This window comes from Scyliorhinus torazame, chromosome 3 (assembly GCF_047496885.1).
Source record: "Scyliorhinus torazame isolate Kashiwa2021f chromosome 3, sScyTor2.1, whole genome shotgun sequence".
In the NCBI taxonomy this organism is placed as follows: Eukaryota; Metazoa; Chordata; class Chondrichthyes; order Carcharhiniformes; family Scyliorhinidae; genus Scyliorhinus; species Scyliorhinus torazame.
In genome coordinates, this window is record NC_092709.1 from 119374925 (window position 1) to 119397549 (window position 22625).

The 22625-nt window shown below is 46.9% G+C and overlaps 1 protein-coding gene across 5 annotated transcripts in view; it reads left to right on the plus strand.

The window, feature by feature from the left end:
• fstl5 (follistatin-like 5) overlaps positions 1-22625 on the plus strand; it is a 1269795-nt gene that overhangs the window by 435739 nt on the left and 811431 nt on the right. For all 5 annotated transcript variants that reach the window (XM_072496156.1, XM_072496159.1, XM_072496157.1 and 2 more), the window contains exon 4: positions 14527-14775. In XM_072496156.1, the coding sequence (XP_072352257.1) occupies positions 14527-14775 (249 nt within the window). The remainder of the gene's footprint in view (positions 1-14526; positions 14776-22625) is intronic.

Genomic DNA, 22625 nt, shown 5'->3' on the forward strand with positions numbered 1-22625 from the left:
GAGATCATGGTTGATCTTTTGTGGACTCAGCTCCACTTTCCGGCCCGAACACCATAACCATTAATCCCTTTATTCTCCAAAAAGCTATTTATCTTTATCTTAAAAACAATTAATAAAGGAGCCTATACTGCTTCACCGGGCAAGGAATGCCATAGATTCATAACCCTTTGGGTGAAGAAGTTCCTCCTAAACTCAGTCCTAAACCTACTTCCTCTTCTTTTGAGGCTATGCCCCCTAGCTCTGCTTTCACCCGCCAGTGGAAACAACCTGCCCGCATCTATCCTATCTATTCCCTTCATAATTTTATATGTTTCTATAACAACCCCCCTTATCCTTCTAAATTCCAACGAGTACAGTCCCAGTCTACTCAACCTCTCCTTGTAATCCAACCCCTTCAGCTCTGGGATTAACCTAGTGAATCTCCTCGGCACACTCTCCAGCGCCAGTACGTCCTTTCTCAGGTAAGGAGACCAAAACTGAACACAATACTCCAGGTGTGGCCTCACTAACACCTTATACAATTGCAGCATAACCTCCCTCGTCTTAAACTCAATCCCTCTAGCAATGAAGGACAAAATTCCATTTGCCTTCTTAATCACCTGTTGTACCTATAAACCAACTTTTTGCGACTCATGCACTAGCACACCCAGGTCTCTCTGCACAGCAGCATGTATTAATATTTTTTCATTTAAATAATAATCCCTTTGGCTGTTATTCCTACCAAAATGGATAACCTCACATTTGTCAACATTGTATTCCATCTGCCAGACCGTGACCCATTCACTTAACCAATCCAAATCCCTCTGCAGACTTCCAGTGTCCTCTGCACTTTTTGCTTTACCACTCATCTTAGTGCCGTCTGCAAACTTGGACACATTGCCCTTTGTCCCCAACTCCAAATCATCTATGTAAATTGTGAACAATTGTGGGCCCAACACTGATCCCTGAGGGACACCACTAGCTACTGATTGCCAACCAGAGAAATACCCATTAATCCCCACTCTCTGCTTTCTATTAATTAACCAATCCTCTATCCATGCTACTACCTTCCCCTTAATGCCATGCATCTTTATCTTATGCAGCAACCTTTTGTGTGACACCTTATCAAAGGCTTTCTGGAAATCCAGATATAACACATCCATTGGTTTCCCGTTATCTACCGCACTGGTAATGTCCTCAAAAGATTCCACTAAAATAGTTAGGCACGACCTGCCCTTTATGAACCCATGCTGCATCTGCCCAATGGGACAGTTTCCATTCAGATGCCTCACTATTTCTTCCTTGATGATAGATTCCAGCATCTTCCCTACTACCAAAGTTATGCTCACTGGCCTATAATTACCCGCTTTCTGCCTACCTCCTTTTTTAAACAGTGGTGTCACGTTTGCTAATTTCCAATCCGCTGGGACCACCCCAGAGTCTGGTGAATTTTGGTAAATTATCACTAGTGCATTTGCAATTTCCCTAGCCATCTCTTTTAGCACTCTGGGGTGCATTCCATCAGGGCCAGGAGACCTCTCTACCTTTAGCCCCATTAGCTTGCCCATCACTACCTCCTTACTGATAACAATCATCTCAAGGTCCTCACCTGTCATAGCCTAATTTCCATCAGCCACTGGCATGTTACTTGTGTCTTCGACTGTGAAGACCGGCCCAAAACACCTGTTCAGTTCCTCTGCCATTTCCTCATCTCCCATTATTAAATCTCCCTTCTCATCCTCTAAAGGACCAATATTTACCTTAGCCACTCTTTTTTGTTTTATGTATTTGTAGAAACCTTTACTATCTGTATTTATATACTGAGCAAGTTTACTCTCATAGTCTATCTTACTCTTCTTTATAGCTTTTTTAGTAGCTTTCTGTTTTCCACTAAAGATTTCCCAGTCCTCTAGTCTCCCACTAATCTTTGCCACTTTGTATGCTTTTTTCTTCAATTTGATACTCTCCCTTATTTCCTTAATTATCTACGGTCGATTTTCCCTCTTTCTACCGTCCTTCCTTTTTGTTGGTATAAACCTTAGCTGAGCACTGTGAAAAATCGCTTGGAAGGTTCTCCACTGTTCCTCAACTGTTTCACCATAAAGTTTTTGTTCCCAGTCTACCTTCGCTAGTTCTTCCCTCATCCCAATGTAACATCATGTGTTTAAGCACAAAACACTAGTGGTTGATTTTACCTTCTCACCCTCCATCTGTATTTTAAATTACACCATATTGTGATCGCTCCTTCTGAGAGGATCCCTAACTATGAGATACTGAATCAATCCTGTCTCATTACACCGGACCAGATCTAGGACCGCTTGTTCCTTCGTAGGTTCCATGACATACTGTTAGTAAACTATCGCGGATACATTCTATAAACTCCTCCTCAAGGCTGCCTTGACCGACCTGGTTAAACCAATCGACATGTAGATTAAAATCCCCCATGATAACTGCATTACCATTTCTACATGCACCAGTTATTTCTTTGTTTATTGCCTGCCCCACCATAATGTTACTATTTGGTGGCCTATAGACTACTCCTATCAGGGACTTTTTCGCCTTACTGTTCCTGATTTCCACCCAAATGGATTCAACCTTATCCTCCATAGCACCGATGTCATCCCTTACAGTTGCCCGGATGTCATCCTTAAATAACAGAACTACACCACCTCCCTTACCATCCACTCTGTCCTTCCGAAAAGTTTGATACCCTCGGATATTTAACTCCCAGTCGTGACAATCCTTTAACCATGTTTCAGTAATGGCCACTAAATCATAGTCATTCATGATGATTTGCGCCATCAACTCATTTACCTTATTCCGAATACTACGAGCATTCAGGTAAAGTACACTTATGTTGGCTTTTATACCTCTGTTTTGAATCTTAACACCTCGATCGGTAACCTCTCCTCAGTTATATTTCCTCTTAACTATTCGCCTAATTTTCCTTATTGTTGAACCCATATCTTCATGTAACAACCTGTCTCATCGCTTACTATTTATGTTTTTACTTCCCGTTTTATTCCTTTTAGTATTACTGGGCCTATTCACTGAGCTCCCCTCAGTCACTGTACCTTGTACTGTCGCCCTTTTTGATTTTTGACTGTGGCTTCTCTGCCTTACACTTTCCCCCTTACTGCCTTTTGTTTCTGTCCCTGTTTTACTACCTTCCGACTTCCTGCACCAGTTCCCAACCCCCTGCCACATGAGTTTAAACCCTCCCCAACAGCTCTGGCAAACATCCCCCCCTAGGACAACGGTTCCAGTCCTGCCCAGGTGCAGACCGTCTGGTTTGTACTGGTCCCACCTCCCGCAGAACCGGTTCCATTGCCCTAGAATTTGAATCCCTCCCTCTTGCACCATCTCTCGAGCCACGCAAACATCCTATCTATCCTGACATTCCTACTCTGACTAGCTCATGGCACTGGTAGCAATCCTGAGATTACTACCTTTGAGGTCCTACTTTTTAGTTTAACTCCTAACTCCCTGAATTCAGCTTGTAGGACCTTGTTCCATTTTTTACCTATATTGTTGGTGCCTATGTGCACCACGACAGCTGGCTGTTGACCCCCCCCCCCCCCCCCCCCCCCCAGAATGCCCTGCAGCCGCTCTGAGACATCCTTGACCCTTGCACCAGGGAGGCAACATACCATCCTGGAGCCTCGATTGCGTCCGCAGAACCGCCTGTCTATTCCCCTTACGATTGAGTCCCCTATCACAATAGCCCTGACATTCTTCTTCCCGCCTGCTGTGCAGCAGAGCCAGCCACAGTGCCATGAACCTGGCTGCTGCTGCCTTCCCCTGGTGAGCCATCTCCCTCAACAGTATCCAAAGCGGTATATCTGTTTTGCAGGGCGATGACTGCAGGGGACACCTGCACTGCCTTCCTACTCTTGCTCTGTCTTTTGGTCACCCATTTTCTATCTCCCTCAGTAACTTTAACCTGTGGTGTGACCAACTCGCTAAACGTGATATCCACAACGTCCTCAGCATCGCGGTTGCTCCAAAGTGAGTCCATCCGCAGCTCCAGAGCCGTCAAGCGTTCTAACAGGAGCTGCAACTGGACACACTTCTTGCACGTGAAGGAGCCAGTGATAGTGGATGTGTCCCTGAACTCCCACATCGCACACGAGGAGCATGACACGGGTCTGGGATCTCCTGCCATGTCTTAAACCTTAGGATAACTTATACAACTACAATTCCAAAAAATGAAAGAAAAAATAAATAAATAAATTAGACAACGAAAAGAAAAACTACTTACCAGTCACTTACCAGGGTTAAAAAGCACCTCCTACCCACCCAGCTTCGAATTCCCACCTAGCTTCAAATTCCCCAAATCACTCTTTGTTGTGTCTCACTCTGGCTGTGTCTTCTCTGGCTCACTGGGAGATCCATAAATGCCTACAACCTACCCTTGCCTCTAATTAGTGGCAATTAGCATATGGGGCTGGATTCTCCGAGCCTCTGCTCCAAAATCGCGATCGGCGCGGGGGCGGAGAGTCGCATTTACGCCGAAATCCTGTCCGACGCTGCTCCCTCGGGAGTCTCTCTCACGCGAACTACGCGGCGCGAGTCTGGGGCCATTGTCAGAGCCCCCCCCGCGATTCTCCGAGGAAAACTGGCCGAGTTCCCGATGGCGTGGTTCTGACCATCTATCAGCCATCGGGAACAGCTGGAGGGGGGAATCGATCACCGGGTGTGGGGTCTCATGGATGGGGAAGGGGGCGATCGGGCGTCACCGACCCGCGGGCGTGCCGATCGTGGGGAGGCCTACATTTCTGGTGCCGCTCCGCGGTCCGAGTCTGCCATGTCCCACGGAGCGGCCGCTGCCGTGCACATGCACGGACTCCCAATCGAAAGTGCGGGGCCCTGTATCCGCAGCCAGAGCTGCGAGAAGCACTCCGGGGTCCTGCTAGCCCCCTGCGGTTAGGAGAATCACTCAGGACTGTCTTAAGGAAAGTCCAGAGTGATTCGCCAACATTTTAACGCTAGCGTGGGGACACAACCCCATTATTGGAGTATCCCGCCCAAGATTTGGTGTATTCCGACAGCAGGCCTGGAAGTTGACATACTACTGCCTCTGGATGCGGAACTCGCTGTTGACGTACGACTGTGATATTCAGCCATATGGAAAGCTCTTTGCATATTTTATTACTGACTCCTTGCGACCACCCCTTCCTGTCCTGTCTATCAAGCCTATTGCATCAGTCTCATGGTTTTCATGAAATCATAGAATTTACAGTGCAGAAGGAGGCCATCTGACCCATCAAGTCTGCCCTGGCCCTTGGAACGAGCACCCTACCTAAGCCCACGCCTCTACCCTATCTCCGTAACTGGTGATACATGACTCCTTGTTATTCAACCTTTCTCAACTCTAATTTCTGTTTGTCTTTTCTGAGCTTCAGTTTGCACAGTCCCTCGTCCTTTTGATATCTTAAAGTGAATTGTATTGGCAACAATTATCTTTACTGACGATTAACCGGCAGTCAAATAAATGCTCCCGAATTACCAGGAGGCCAGCACGAACCTTGTGGTTATTGTCCTATAATTTTCATGGAGGTTCTCCATTTCTCTTGGGTTTTGCTGATCTTTCATTGAAGATCAGCAATGAAGTCTGAAGTAATTCTGCCCCATTATTCTTAAAGTAGTTTTAGAATTTCTTCATTACTGTATTTAAAATCCAAATGGAATTAGAGAATATCTGTAATAAATTGGGTGTTGTAAAGTTAATTGGGAGATAACATGGACAGTTCACATAGACTGCAGCAGTTTAAGATGGTGGACCACCACCACCTTCTCAAGGACGATTAGGGATGGGCAATTAATGCTGGCCTCGCCAGTGACACCCACATCCTTGGAATTCTTTAAAATACACATCTGCACTCAATTTTATTTTTATTGGGTTTCCTAGATTGTTAGTGAATCACCAATCTCACTGAAACAAATTTGCGTGAAGTTGAATTTGGCACAGCTTAGCCACTTAACAAGATACGGCAGATTGCATTCGGTGTGTCAAAAAACAAGAACTATGTGGGTTGTGATTTGGGCATTGATTGTGTTATGAAATATTTTTAAAAGGAGAAGCAATTAGCAAACCAGTAACTGCAAACAAAAACATCAAACTGGCAAAGTAGGAAATTATTCACAGAGCAAGCAAAATCTGAAAAACATGAGTCAAGACCAAATGAAAGATTTGATTTTATTGTTTGTGGTTTTATTATCTAATTGTTAAAGAGCTGGCCCTCGCCTTCACATTGTGGTTAAACGTTCTCTGCCAAGCATTGTTGACTGAAGAAGATATTGATACAGTATTGAAGAAAGATATTAGTACAGATGATGTGGAATCTGTCTGGCTCGAGATAAGAAACATCAAGGGGCAAAAAATAATCATGGAGTGCATGTGATAAAGGAACATCTGTGACTATGGGTGACTTTAATCTGAATATAGATTGGGTGACTGAGATTAGTCACAGTACAATAGAGGAGGAATTTCTGGAGTGTAGACAGGATGGTTTTCTGAACCAGTATGATGAGGAACGAACAAAGCAACAGGCCATCTTAGACTGGGTGTTGTGCAATGTGAAAGGATTAGTTGGTGATCGAGTTGTGAGAGAACGCTTGGGGATGAGTGACCATAATATTGTAGAATTCTTTATCAAGGTGAATAGTGAGGTGTTGATTCTGATTCTGAGACAAGGGTCCTGAACCTCAATAAAGCCATAGTCAAAAATCAAAAAGGGCGACAGTACAAGGTTCAGTGACTGAGGGGAGCTCAGTGAATAGGACCAGGAATACTAAAAGAAATAAAACAGAAAGTCAAAACATTAATGGTAAGCGACGCGGCAGGTTGTTACATGAAGATATGGGTTCAACGACAAGGAAAATTAGGAGAAAGGTTAAGAGGAAATATAACTTAGGAGAGGTTACTGATCGAGGTGTTAAGATTCAGAACATAAAAGCCAACATAAGTGTACTTTACCTGAATGCTCGTAGTATTCGGAATAAGGTAAATGAGTTGATGGCGCAAATCATTATGAATGACTATGATTTAGTGGCCATTACTGAAACATGGTTAAAGGATGGTCACGACTGGGAGTTAAATATCCGAGGGTATCAAACTTTTCAGAAGGACAGAGTGGATGGTAAGGGAGGTGGTGTAACTCTGTTATTTAAGGATGACATCCGGGCAACAGTAAGGGATGACATCGGTGCTATGGAGGATAAGGCTGAATCCATTTGGGTGGAAATCAGGAATAGTAAGGCGAAAAAGTCACTGATAGGAGTAATCTATAGGCCACCAAATAGTAACATTATGGTGGGGCAGGCAATAAACAAAGAAATAACTGGTGCATGTAGAAATGGTACAGCAGTAATCATGGGGATTTTAATCTACATGTTAATCTACATCTTCCCTGAAAGTTGCCACCCAGGTTGATAGGGTTGTGAAGAAGGCCTATGGAGTGTTGGCCTTTATTGGTAGAGGGATTGAGTTCCGGAGTCAGGAGATCATGTTGCAGCTGTACAGAACTCTGGTACGGCCGCATTTGGAGTATTGCGTACAGTTCTGGTCACCGCATTATAGGAAGGACGTGGGGGCTTTGGAGAGGGTGCAGAGGAGATTTACCAGGATGTTGCCTGGTATGGAGGGAAAATCTTATGAGGAAAGGCTGATGGACTTGAGGTTGTTTTCGTTGGAGAGAAGAAGGTTAAGAGGCGACTTAATAGAGGCATACAAAATGATCAGGGGGTTAGATAGGGTGGACAGTGAGAGCCTTCTCCCGCGGATGGAAATGGCTGGCACGAGGGGACATAGCTTTAAACTGAGGGGTAATAGATATAGGACAGAAGTCAGAGGTAGGTTCTTTACGTAAAGAGTAGTGAGGCCGGGGAATGCCCTACCTGCTACAGTAGTGAACTCGCCAACATTGAGGGCATTTAAAAGTTTATTGGATAAACATATGGATGATAATGGCATAGTGTAGGTTAGATAGCTTTTGTTTTGGTGCAACATCGTGGGCCGAAGGGCCTGTACTGCGCTGTATCGTTCTATGTTCTATGTTTAACCAGGTCGGTCAAGGCAGCCCTGAGGAGCAGTTTATAGAATGTATCCGCGATAGTTTCCGAGAACAGTATGTAATGGAACCTACAAGGGAACAAGCGGTCCTAGATCTGGTCCTGTGTAATGAGACAGGATTGATTCAGGATCTCATAGTTAGGGATCCTCTCGGAAGGAGCGATCTCAATATGGTGGAATTTAAAATACAGATGGAGGGTGAGAAGGTAAAATCAAGCACTAGTGTTTTGTGCTTAAACAAAGGAGATTCCAATGGGATGAGAGAAGAACTAGCTAAGGTAGACTGGGAGCAAAGACTTTATGGTGAAACAGTTGAGGAACAGTGGAGAACTTTCCAAGTGATTTTTCACAGTGCTCAGCAAAGGTTTATACCAACAAAAAGGAAGGACGGTAAAAAGAGGGAAAATCGACCGTGGATATCTAAGGAAATAAAGGAGAGTATCAAATTGAAGGAAAAAACATACAAAGTAGCAAAGATCAGTGGGAGACTAGAGGACTATTTAGGGGGCAACAGAAAGCTACTAAAAAAGCTATAAAGAAGAGTAAGATAGATTATGAGAGCAAACTTGCTCAGAATATAAAAACAGATAGTAAAAGTTTCTACAAATACATAAAACAAAAAAGAGTGGCTTAGGTAAATATTGGTCCTTTAGAGGATGAGAAAGGAGATTTAATAATGGGAGTTGAGGAAATGGCTGAGGAACTGAACAGGCTTTTTGGGTCGGTCTTCACAGTGGAAGACACAAATAACATGCCAGTGACTGATAGAAAGAGGCTATGACAGGTGAGGACCCTGAGATGATTGTTATCACTAAGGAGGTAGTGATGGGCAAGCTAATGGGGCTAAAGGTAGACAAGTCTCCTGGCCCTGATAGAATGCATCCCAGAGTGCTAAAAGAGATGGCTAGGGAAATTGCAAATGCACTAGTGATAATTTACCAAAATTCACTAGACTCTTTTTTCCCGGCGGATTGGAAATTAGCAAACGTGACACCACTGTTTAAAAAAGGAGGTAGGCAGAAAGCGGGTAATTATAGGCCAGTGAGCTTAACTTCGGTAGTAGGGAAGATGCTGGAATCTATCATCAAGGAAGAAATAGCGAGGCATCTGGATCAAAATTGTCCCATTGGGCAGACGCAGCATGGGTAAAGCAGTAGAGGCTGTAGCGCACAAAGACTCCGTGAGACGAATAGAGTGAAGTCGATGAGGCTTTATTAAGCGTGTCTGTTCCACCGCAGCTTGATAGTAAACTGGCCTGTGGGGGAAGACTCCGGCTTCTTATACTCCGCCTTCAGGGCGGAGCTAGAGGTCAACGGCCAACCAGGACCCCGGATCTGTCAGCCAATGACATTAGGGCTTCCAGTCCCACATGACCCCCAATACATACTACCACATTCACCCCTTGTCAAAAATGAACCCGGCGGGGTGATGCTTCGTATGGTGGTAAGGGTTTACAGGGCTGGTCCTGGGAGGAAAAAAAACATTCACAAGGCAATACAGTATTGTACAATTTTGTCCTGTTGCAACTATTTACAGAGGGTATGGGAAGAAAAGCAAAATGTTCTTGTGAAAAGGCCATATTTAGTTTTAGATCGATGCCACGAGTTGGTCGGGTGGTCTGGTCGTCCGTGTCGATCGCCTCGGCCCCGGGGGTGGTGGTGCTTGTACCGGTGTTGTTGCCTCCAGGAGCCTTATGGTTTCAGCTTGGGCTTTATTCTTGGTCGGTGCTGGGGGGAGGGGAACCGATCCTCCTGGGAAGGGGGCGGTCGCGGGGTGCGGTGGTGGCAGGAAGGGGGGGGTTGGGTTGATGGTGTCGGGGGGGTGTGCGTGTTGCCGGCGGGCGCCAGATCCCGCAGGGAGACCGTGTCCTGTCGGCCGTCAGGGTACTCCACGTAGGCGTACTGGGGGTTCGCGTGGAGGAGGTGAACCCTTTCGACCAATGGGTCCGCCTTATGTGCCCGCACATGCTTTCGGAGCAGGATGGGTCCTGGGGCTGCCAGCCAGGTCGGCAGCGACGTTCCAGAGGAGGACCTCCTAGGGAAGACAAGGAGACGCTCCTGAGGCGTTTGATTAGTGCTCGGACATAATAACGACCGGATGGAGTGGAGAGCGTCCGGGAGGACCTCCTGCCACCGTGAAACTGGGAGGTCCCTGGACTGTAGGGCCAGTAGGACGGCCTTCCAGACCGTGTCGTTCTCCCTCTCTACTTGCCCGTTTCCCCGGGGGTTGTAGCTGGTCGTCCTGCTTGAGGCTATGCCCTTGCTGAGCAGGAACTGGCGCAGCTCGTCACTCATGAAAGAGGGCCCCCTGTCGCTGTGGACGTAAGCGGGATAACCGAACAGTGTGAAGATGCTGTTCAGGGCTTTAATGACTGTGGCCGCGGTCATGTCAGAACAGGGAATGGCAAAAGGGAAGCGGGAGTATTCGTCCACCACATTAAGAAAATATGATTTGCAGTCGGTGGAGGGGAGGGGCCCTTTGAAATCGAGACTGAGGCGTTCAAAGGGGCGGGAAGCCTTAATCAGGTGCGCTCCATCTGGCCTGAAAAAATGCGGCTTGCATTCCGCGCAGATGTGGCAGTCCCTTGTGACTGTACGGACCTCCTCTAAAGAGTATGGGAGATTGCGGGACTTGATGAAGTGGTAAAACCGAGTGACCCCCGGGTGGCAGAGGTCCTCGTGGAGGGTTTGGAGGCGGTTAATTTGTGCTTTGGCACATGTGCCGCGGGATAGGGCATCGGACGGCTCGTTCAGCTTTCCGTGACGATACAAAATCTCATAGTTGAAGGTGGAGAGCTCGATCCTCCACCTTAAGATCTTGTCGTTTTTGATTTTGCCCCGCTGTGCATTATCGAACATGAAGGCTACCGACCGTTGGTCCGTGAGGAGAGTGAATCTCCTGCCGGCCAGGTAATGCCTCCAATGTCGCACAGCTTCCACTATGGCTTGGGCTTCCTTTTCTACTGAAGAGTGGCGGATTTCTGAGGCGTGGAGGGTCCGGGAGGAAAAGGCCACGGGTCTGCCCGCTTGGTTAAGGGTGGCCGCTAGAGCTACGTCGGAGGCGTCGCTCCCGACCTGGAAGGGGAGGGACTCATCGATGGCCTGGATTATGCCCTCCTTTAGTAGCCGCTGGACTTCGGACCGAATTAAGGACCGGTCCTGGGCGCTGTACCGTCTGCTCCTAGTGGCGACGGGTTTGCAATCCGGGGTGAGGTTCGCAAACAAGGACGGGGGTTGCACCTTGAGCGATGCGAGGCCGCAGATAGTGAGTGGGGGTACGGGGCCGCCGAATTTGAACGTAAGGCTCTGTAGATTGCATTGGAAATCTAATCCCAGCAAGGTGGGGGCACAGAGTTGGGGAAGGACGTTTAGTTTGTAGTTTTTGAACTCCCTCCCCTGCACCGTTAGGGTAACTATGCAGAATCCCTGGATCTGTACGGAGTGGGATCCTGCAGCTAGGGAAATCTTGTGCGCTGGGATAGGTGGTCAAGGAACAGCGTCTTACCGTGTCGGGGTGTATAAAGCTCTCCGTGCTCCCGGAGTCGACTAGGCATGGCGTCTCGTGGCCGTTTATTAGCACCGTTGTCGTCGTCGTCTGGAGTGTCCGGGGCCGAGCTTGATCGAGCGTAATTGAAGCGAGCCGTGGTTGTAGTAGTGGAGCGGTGTCCGTTGTTGCCGTCCAAGATGGCGTCGGGGATGGACAAAATGGCCGCCCCCATACATCGCACGTGGCTGGGGGGTCACAAGATGGCGGCGGGGGTGGACAAAATGGCCGCCCCCACGCGTCGTACAGGTCTGGGGCGGTCCAAGATGGCGGCGCCCTTCCTCCCCTCGTGGTGGCCGGGACCCAAAAGGCGGCGTCTGCGGGTCGCACATCGGCGCCCCTCCTCCCCTCGTGGTGGCCGGGACCCAAAATGGCAGCGTCTGCGGGTCACACATGGTGTGCTGGGGGAGCTCCCTCACCGGGGACAGCGGTGGTCGGGGCCCAAGTAGGTGGCGCCGGCGGGTCAGGCGTGGGGCGCGGGGTGGGGGTTAGGGTGGCGTTAGGGACGCGTAAAACTCCCTCCTCTCCGTGGAGAGTGTTGGCCGGGACCCAAAGCGGTAGCGCCGGTGGCGGGTCATACATGGGCTGCGGGGAGGGGGGTTGGGGAGCGTAAGCGGCGTGCAGAGCTCCCAGTTCTCCCGGGACCGCGGTGGTCGGGACCCAGAGCGGCTGCGCCTGCGGGTCGTACATGGCGTGCTGGGGGGGTTGGGGCGCGTAAACTGCTTGCAGGGCTCCCTGTGCTCCCGGGACAGCGGCGACCTCGCGGGACCGGCACACAACCGCATAATGGCCCTTTTTCCCGCAGCTTTTGCAGATAGCTGCGCGGGCCGGGCAGCGCTGTCGGGGGTGTTTCGCCTGCCCGCAGAAATAACAGCGGGCGCCCCCTGTGCGACTCGGCGTTTGGACCGCGCAAGCCTGTGGGGTGTCCGGGGGGGGTGGGGTGGGTAGGGGGTTTGCCGTGACGGGTACGTATGGGACCCAATGGGTTGGCGCGCGGTCGGGGCCGTAGGCACGGGTATTACGCGCGGCCACGTCTAGGGAGGCTGCTAGGGCCCGTGCCTCTGAGAGTCCTAGCGACTCTTTTTCTAGAAGTCTTTGGCGTATTTGGGAGGATTGCATACCTGCCACAAAAGCATCGCGCATTAACATGTCCGTGTGTTCGTTTGCGTTCACCGACGGGCAGCTGCAGGCTCGTCCCAAAATCAGCAGCGCGGCGTAGAATTCGTCCATCGATTCTCCGGGAGCTTGCCGTCTCGTCGCGAGCTGGTAGCGAGCGTAGATTTGGTTAACTGGGCAGACATAGAGACTTTTCAGTGCTGCGAACGCCGTCTGGAAATCCTCCGAGTCTTCGATGAGGGAGAAAATCTCCGTGCTCACCCTCGAGTGCAGGACCTGCAGTTTTTGGTCTTCTGAGACCCGGCCGGTGGTCGTTCTGAGGTAGGCCTCGAAGCAAGTCTGCCAGTGCTTGAAGGCTGCTGCCGCGTTCACTGCGTGGGGGCTGATCCTCAGGCATTCTGGAATGATCCTGAGCTCCATAGTCCTTTTTAGGCACGCTTAATAAATTGTAGCGCACAAAGACTCCGTGAGACGAATAGAGTGAAGTCGATGAGGCTTTATTAAGTGTGTCTGTTCCCCCGCAGCTCGATAGTAAACTGGCCTGCGGGGGAAGACTCCAGCTTCTTATACTCCGCCTTCAGGGCGGAGCTAGAGGTCAACGGCCAACCAGGACCCGGGATCTGTCAGCCAATGACATTAGGGCTTCCAGTCCCACATGACCCCCAATACATATTACCACAGAGGCTCCTTCATTAAATGTTTTTACGATAAAGATAGATAGTTTTTTGAAGAATAAAGGGATTAAGGGTTATGGTGTTCGGGCCGGAAAGTGGAGCTGAGTCCACAAAAGATAAGCCATGATCTCATTGAATGGTTGAGCAGGCTCGAGGGGCCAGATGGCCTACTCCTGCTCCTAGTTCTTATGTTCTTATCATGGGGAGATGTATTTGAGACAGGAAGTTTGGCGAGGACAAGGTTGAGCAAGTTTTTCTCTTGTTGATTATCTCCTCACCTGCCGCAGGTTCCGTCTGGCAGATGTGCCCTTCAGGAATTGGTCAGCTCGGTTAGAAGTTGGGCTACATTGAAGTTCCACTACTTTACAAGAGTAAATTCTTGTGTCTTTTCCATCCTTGGTGCTTCTTCAAGGTGGTGTTAACATGGAAGAATACTCCATGGCGATTATCAGCAGGAGATTTCCTTGCCCATGTTTGACCTGATGTCATGAGACTTCATGGGTTCCGGAGTCAATGTTGAGGACTCCCAAAGTAACTCCCTCCCGACCCTATATATCGCTGTGCTGACAACTTTGGTAGGTTTGTCCTGCTGATACGACAGGAAATGCCCAGGGATGGCAATGGTGGCATCTGAGACATTGGCTGTCAGGCATGATCCTGTGAAAACGACTGGGTCAGGCTGTTGCTTGACTGTGAGCGCTGGGAAACACACGGCAAAACTCATTCACTATGGGATATAGTTTGCATTTGGTCGCTCGCCCACAATAAATAATACTCAAGAAAGGAGGGAGGGAGAAAACAGGCAACTACAGTGTTTGTAGTCTGACATCAGTAGGAAGAGAAATATTAGAATTTATGATTACGCATGTAGATATTGCTGAAAATAAAGACATTTTGCTGTAGCTTTCCATCTTGCTGATTGGTTGGCAAATTGATTCTGATTGGCTGGTGTTTTTTATCATGATTAACAAACTGCAAATTGAAACAAACTGACTCCAATTTTGCAGTTAAGCTGCAAGTTTGTCAAAAACATAAATATATATATATATATATATCAGCTGGCTCGATAATGTAACATAACTGTATTTATATCATACAAACACCCAAGGTATTGATACATCTGGTTCTTTTACTTTTCAGTCTACTATGGTCAGGATGGCCATTTTGGACCTTGTGAAAACAAGTACTGTGGGCTTGGTCGACATTGTATTGTCAACAAGGAGACAGGACAGGCAGACTGTGCCTGTATGGAGCGCTGCAAGCCCAATTATAAACCGGTGTGTGGTTCTGATGGGGAACTTTATGAAAACCACTGTGAGCTTCATCGTGCCGCTTGCCTGAAGAAACAAAAAATTTCAATTGTCCATAACGAAGACTGCTTTTTCAAAGGTAAGAATCAAACAAATAAGTTGCAAAATACTGTTTCTTGTTTCACATAAAACAAAAGAGGACCAATTGGGCATCTGATTTCAGTGAGTTTCAGATATGAGCCATGATTGAGCAAACATTTGGTAATTAAAGTAAGAAAATATTTTCTTGTGATGTACTGTACGAGAATAACAATTTGTTTTTGTATGAAGATTTTCTGGGTCATGTTTCTGACCTGGAGAAATTCAGAAGGTTGTATTTGTTCTGAACAATTGTGAATAAGTTGGGTCACAGGATGCAAAACTGAACGAAAAGCTAATCTGATAGTTTTTTTAAAAATATATTTATTCTCCTCCTTTTTCACATTTTCTCCCAAATTTACACCCAGCAGTAAACAACAATCTGTAATGACCTATGATGTGGAGATGCCGGCGTTGGACTGGGGTGAGCACAGTACGAAGTCTTACAACACCAGGTTAAAGTCCAACAGGTTTGTTTCGATGTCACTAGCTTTCGGAGCGCTGCTCCTTCCTCAGGTGAATGAAGAGGTCTGTTCCAGAAACACATATATAGACAAATTCAAAGATGCCAAACAATGCTTGGAATGCGAGCATTAGCAGGTGATTAAATCTTTACAGATCCAGAGATGGGGTAACCCCAGGTTAAAGAGGTGTGAATTGTACCAAGCCAGGACAGTTGGTAGGATTTTGCAGGCCAGATGGTGGGGGATGAATGTAATGCGACATGAATCCCAGGTCCCGGTTGAGGCCGCACTCATTTTTTCTGTGTTGTAGGTCGACTTGAGTGGGTTTGTGATCTGTAGCCCTTTCGGGATCTTGTCTGCTTTCTTGCATCTTTGTAGAAACTTATGTTGGCTTTATGAGTGCGGCCTCAACCGGGACCTGGGATTCATGTCGCATTACATTCATCCCCCACCATCTGGCCTGCAAAATCCTACCAACTGTCCTGGCTTGGTACAATTCACACCTCTTTAACCTGGGGTTACCCCATCTCTGGATCTGTAAAGATTTAATCACCTGCTAATGCTCGCATTCCAAGCATTGTTTGGCATCTTTGAATTTGTCTATATATGTGTTTCTGGAACAGACCTCTTCATTCACCTGAGGAAGGAGCAGCGCTCCGAAAGCTAGTGACATCGAAACAAACCTGTTGGACTTTAACCCGGTGTTGTAAGACTTCGTACTGTAATGACCTAGTCAGAGTAGGAATGTCAGGATAGATAGGATGAATGCGTGGCTCGAGAGATGGTGCAAGAGGGAGGGATTCAAATTCCTGGGGCATTGGAACCGGTTCTGGGGGAGGTGGGACGGTCTGCACCTGGGCAGGACTGGAACAGATGTCCTGGGGGGGTGTTTGCTAGAGCTGTTGGAGAGGGTTTAAACTAATGTGGCAGGGGCATGGGAACCAATGCAGGAAGTCGGAAGGTAGTAAAACAGGGACAGAAACAAAGACAAAAATCAAAAAGGGCGACAGTACAAGGTACAGTGACTGAGGACAGCTCAGTGAATAGGCCCAGTAATACGAAAAGGAATAAAACGGGAAGTAAAAACATAAATGGTAAGCGACGCGGCAGGTTGTTACATGAAGATATGGGTTCAAAGACAAGGAAAATTCGGAGAAAGGTAAAGAGGAAATATAACTTAGGAGAGGTTACTGATCGAGGTGTTAAGATTCAAAACAGAGGTATAAAAGCCAACATAAGTGTACTTTACCTGAATGCTCGTAGTATTCGGAATAAGGTTAATGAGTTGATGGCGCAAATCATCGTGAATGACTATGATTTAGTTGCCATTACTGAAACATGGTTAAAGGATGGTCAAGACTGGGAGTTAAATATCCGAGGGTATCAAACTATTCAGAAGGACAGAGTGGATGCTAAGGGAGGTGGTGTAGCTCTGTTATTTAAGGATGACATCCGGGCAACAGTAAGGGATGATATCGGTGCTATGGAGGATAAGGTTGAATCCATTTTGGTGGAAATCAGGAATAGTAAGGCGATAAAGTCACTGAAAGGAGTAGTCTATTGGCCACCAAATAGTAACATTATGGTGGGGCAGGCAATAAACAAAGAAATAACTGATGCATGTAGAAATGGTACAGCAGTTATCATGGGGGATTTTAATCTACATGTCGATTGGTTTAACCAGGTCGGTCTAGGCAGCCTTGAGGAGCAGTTTATAGAATCTATCCGCGATCGTTTCCTAGAACAGTATGTAATGGAACCTACAAGGGAACAAGCGGTCCTAGATCTGGTCCTGTGTAATGAGACAGGATTGATTCAGGATCTCATAGTTAGGGATCCTCTCAGAAGGAGCGATCACAATATGGTGGAATTTAAAATACAGATGGAGGGTGAGAAGGTAAAATCAAACACGTGTTTTGTGCTTAAACAAAGGAGATTACAATGGGATGAGAGAAAAACTAGCTAAGGTAGACTGGGAGCAAAGGCTTTATGGTGAAACAGTTGAGGAACAGTGGAGAACCTGCCAAGCTATTTTTCACAGTGCTCAGCAAAGGTTTATACCAACAAAAAGGAAGGACGGTAGAAAGAGGGAAAATCGACCATGGATATCTAAGGAAATAAGGGAGAGTTTCAAATTGAAGGGAAAAGCATACAAAGTGGCAAAGATTAGTGGGAGACTAGAGGACTGAGAAATCTTTAGTGGGCAACAGAAAGCTCCTAAAAAAGCTATAAAAAAAGAGTAAGATAGATTATGAGAGTAAACTTGCTCAGAATATAAAAACAGATAGTAAAAGTTTCTACAAATATATAAAACAAAAAATAGTGGCTGAGGTATATATTGGTCCTTTAGAGGATGAGAAGGGAGATTTAATAATGGGAGATGAGGAAATGGCTGAGGAACTGAACAGGTTTTTTGGGTCGGTCTTCACAGTGGAAGACACAAATAACATGCCAGTGACTGATAGAAAGAGGCTATGACAGGTGAGGACCCTGAGATGATTGTTATCACTAAGGAGGCAGTGATGGGCAAGCTAATGGGGCTAAAGGTAGAGAGGTCTCCTGGCCCTGATGGAATGCACCCCAGAGTGCTAAAAGAGATGGCTAGGGAAATTGCAAATGCACTAGTGATAATTTACCAAAATTCACTAGACTCTGGGGTGGTCCCAGCGGATTGGAAATTAGCAAACGTGACACCACTGTTTAAAAAAGGAGGTAGGCAGAAAGTGGGTAATTATAGGCCAGTGAGCTTAACTTTGGTAGCAGGGAAGATGCTGGAATCTATCATCACGGAAGAAATAGCGAGGCATCTGAATGGAAATTGTCCCATTGGGCAGACGCAGCATGGGTTCATAAAGGGCAGGTCGTGCCTAACTAATTTAGTGGAATTTTTTGAGGACATTACCAGTGCGGTAGATAATGGGGAGCCAATGGATGTGGTATATCTGGATTTCCAGAAAGCCTTTGACAAGGGCCATACAAAAGGTTGTTGCATAAGATAAAGATGCATGGCATTAAGGGGAAAGTAGTAGCATGGATAGAGGATTGGTTAATTAATAGAAAGCAAAGAGTGGGGATTAATGGGTGTTTCTCTGGTTGGCAATCAGTAGCTAGTGGTGTCCCTCAGGGATCAGTGTTGGGCCCACAATTGACATAGATGATTTAGAATGTCCAGGTTTGCAGATCACACTAAGATGAGTGGTAAAGCAAAAAGTGCAGAGGATACCGGAAGTCTGCAGGGGGATTTGGATAGGTTAAGTGAATGGGCTAGGGTCTGGCAGATGGAATACAATGTTGACAAATGTGAGGTTATCCATTTTGGTAGGAATAATAGCCTATAAGAATAACTGGAATAACAGGATTATTATTTAAATGATAAAATATTAAAACATGCTGCTTTGCAGAGAGACCTAGGTGTGCTAGTGCATGAGTCGCAAAAGGTTGGTTTACAGGTGCAACAGGTGATTAAGAAGGCGAATGGAATTTTGTCCTTCATTGCTAGATGGATGGAGTTTAAGACTAGGGAGGTTATGCTGCAATTGTATAAGGTGTTAGTGAGGCCACACCTGGAGTATTGTGTTCAGTTTTGGTCTCCTTACCTGAGAAAGGATGTACTGCCGCTGGAGGGTGTGCAGAGGAGATTCACTAGGTTAATCCCAGAGCTGAAGGGGGTTGGATTACGAGGAGAGGTTGAGTAGACTGGGACTGTACTCATTGGAATTTAGAAGGATGAGGGGGGGGATCTTATGGAAACATATAGAATTATGAAAGGAATAGATACGATTGATGTGGGCAGGTTGTTTCCACTGGCGGGTGAAAGCAGAACTAGGGGGCATAGCCTCAAAATAAGGGGAAGTAGATTTAGGACTGAGTTTAGGAGGAAGTTCTTCACCCAAAGGGTTGTGAATCTATGGAATTCCTTGCCCAGTGAAGCAGTAGAGGCTCCTTCATTAAATGTTTTTAAGATAAAGATAGATAGTTTTTTGAAGAATAAAGGGATTAAGGGTTGAGTGGAGCTGAGTCCACAAAAGATCAGCCATGATCTCATTGAATGGCGGAGCAGGCTCGAGGGGCCAGGTGGCCTACTCCTGCTCCTAGTTCTTATGTTTTTATGTTCTTATGAATGCAATGTCAATCCTATATCAATAACAACCCATGCTCCCACCAAACCCCCAAACATTAGTCCGCATGTTAACATAAACAAATGACAAAAAGGAATCAGGAATCACCCTTATTCATCATTAACACATACAGTCCCCCTCTGCCCAAATTTTCGATGTAATCCAATTCTCAAAAGTGCATAATGAATAACATCCATGAATTGTAGAACCCCTCCATCCTTCCCCTCATTTCAAATTTGACCTTCTCAAGGGTCAAGAATTGCAGCAGATCCCCCCGCCACACCAGGGCACAGGATGGAGAGGTTGATCTTCGGGCAATCAATGAGGCGAAGGCTACAACATCTGCCTCCGCACCATTTCGATCCCCGGCTGTGCCGACACCCCGAATATGGCCTCCCAAGGGCCCCGAGTCCAGTTTCATGTGCACTACTTTAGAGGTTGCCTCAAAACCTCCTTCCAGTAATCCTCCTGCTTTGGACAGGACTAAAACATATGAACGTGGTTTGCGTCTGCCCCCCCCCCCCCCCCCCCCGCAACTTCCACACACATCTTCTACCCCCTCAAAGAGCCGGCTCATCCTTCCCCTAGTGAGGTGTGCTCTATATACAACCTTCAACTGTATCAGCCCCAACCTTGCACACGAGGTGGAGGCGTTCACCATCCGGAGCACCTCACACCAGAACCTACCTCCAGACCCTCTCCCAACTTTTCCTCCCACTTTGCCTTGATTCCTTCCAGTGGTGCCTTCTCCTCTTCCAAAATAGCCCCGTAAACCGCCGATACTACCCCCTGCTCCAGTCCTCCTGTCGTCAGCACCTCCTCCAGCAATGTGGAAGCCAGCTCTACTGGGAAGCCCTGTATCTCCTTTCTGACGAAGTCTCGAACCTGCATGTATCTAAATATTTCCCCCTGCTCTAGCCCATACTTCACTCCCAGCTCCTTCAATCCCGCAAAGTGGCCCCCAAGAAATAAATCTTTTAGTGTTCTAATTCCTTTCTCCTCCCATCTCCGAAAATTTCCCTCCCACTTCCCTGGCTCAAATCTATGGTTCCCCCGAATCGGCATTTCCCTTTCCCCTGCCCCAACACAAAGTGCTGGCGAAACTGCCTCCAATTTCCCAACAAAACTATTACTACCGGGCTCCCTGAATATCTCCCCGGGGCTGTCGGGTGCGGCGCTGTTGCTAACGCCTTCAATCCCGACCCCTACACAAACTCTCCTCCATTCTGACCCGTTAGTAGTCAACCCCTCTGGCTAATTTGATTGTTTAGAATATAATGTACTGTTTACTATACCACAAACTTACTCAACCTTCCTCTCACTAACCTAACTGATTTTTTTGCCTGTGACTATAATTGGATGTGAACTCTGATTTTAAAATGGTAAAAATCACAATAACTTTCATTTCTTTTGCGTCTTTAACGTAGGTTACCATCCCGAGATATTTTGCAAGTGTGTGTTTAAATCCCTTCCAAGCCCCTTCCTACCCACTTGCTTCTTTCACCAAAACATGTGCTGAATTCTCCATTTCTCTTACTCCAGCAACTCATGCATCTGCCTTTGCCCCTTCATTGGCAGCAATGCATTCTGCCATCTAGGCTCCATTCTCTGAAATTCCTTTCCTAAACCCCTCCACCACTGCATCTCCCTCTCCTTTTTTAAGAACCTCTTGAAAACACCTCTCTCATCAAGCTTTTGTCACCCCTGCTAATAATTACTTCTTGCATTCTGAGTCACATTTTTGATTACGCATCGGTGGAGTACAATGTTTGTCCATGTTAAAGAGAGTATATCAAGACAAGTTATTGTTGGAGGCACTTTGTTTTTGAAGAAGTAAATGTAAAACTGAAGAACCTTACCCTGCAGTTGCATAGTCTATATCCCAGTTCTTATGCCATAATTGCACCAACTGGTATGTCCAATGCTGACCTTCACTCGACTCTCTAACTAGATTTTAAAAGGGCACTTAATTTACTTGGCGCTTGTCACCCACCTGTGGGGGAGGGGATTTCCAACCCTCATAACTCCCGATCTTAGCAATGCATTAAACAAGCGAGGGGGTAATTCAAACAAAGAACAAAGAACAAAGAAATGTACAGCACAGGAACAGGCCCTTCGGCCCTCCAAGCCCGTGCCGACCATACTGCCCGACTAAACTACAATCTTCTACACTTCCTGGGTCCGTATCCTTCTATTCCCATCCTATTCATATATTTGTCAAGATGCCCCTTAAATGTCCCTATCGTCCCTGCTTCCACTACCTCCTCCGGTAGCGAGTTCCAGGTACCCACTACCCTCTGCGTAAAAAACTTGCCTCGTACATCTACTCTAAACCTTGCCCCTTTCACCTTAAATCTATGCCCCCTAGTAATTGACCCCTCTACCCTGGGGAAAAGCCTCTGACTATCCACTCTGTCTATGCCCCTCATAATTTTGTATACCTCTATCAGGTCGCCCCTCAACCTCCTTCGTTCCAGTGAGAACAAACCGAGTTTATTCAACCGCTCCTCATAGCTTATGCCCTCCATACCAAGCAACATTCTGGTAAATCTCTTCTGCACCCTCTCTAAAGCCTCCACATCCTTCTGGTAGTGTGGCGACCAGAATTGAACACTATACTCCAAGTGTGGCCTAACTAAGGTTCTATACAGCTGCAACATGACTTGCTAATTCTTATACTCAATGCCCCGGCCAATGAAGGCCAGCATGCCGTATGCCTTCTTGACTACCTTCTCCACCTGTGTTGCCCCTTTCAATGACCTGTAAAATGACCTGTCAAGATAATTGTTTAAAGATTTCTGTTCTTTGGAGTACAGTTTGCTTGCCAGACCTAACCCTTAGTCCCAATTTGTGCCTGTGTAGAGGCCGGTATGCCTCACCTTGATTGGTGTTATTAGTGACTATACTTGGTCCCCAATCAGCCTCAAAAATGGGAACTTGTGACTACATTGGAGACCCTGGAGCCTTTGCAATGCTTCTTTTTCTAGATGCATGCTCAGTCTCATAAAAGGCAACCAGGAAACAACCAGAATAACGAAGGCAGACATAACCTGGTCTGTCTCATTATTTTAGAGCTCCAGTCAGGCCCTGTAATAAGTCCACGGAGGCAGAAGTCCCGTCACCAGAATTCCTTTTATTTACAAAGCCAACAGCTGAACAACTATGACCATTTTCAGTCTGCTGTCTACACCGGGAGTGCAGAGGATCTGACACTCCGTTATATACACAGATAAGGGTTCCCTAATTGGCCAATTCGCAAAGGCCTGACC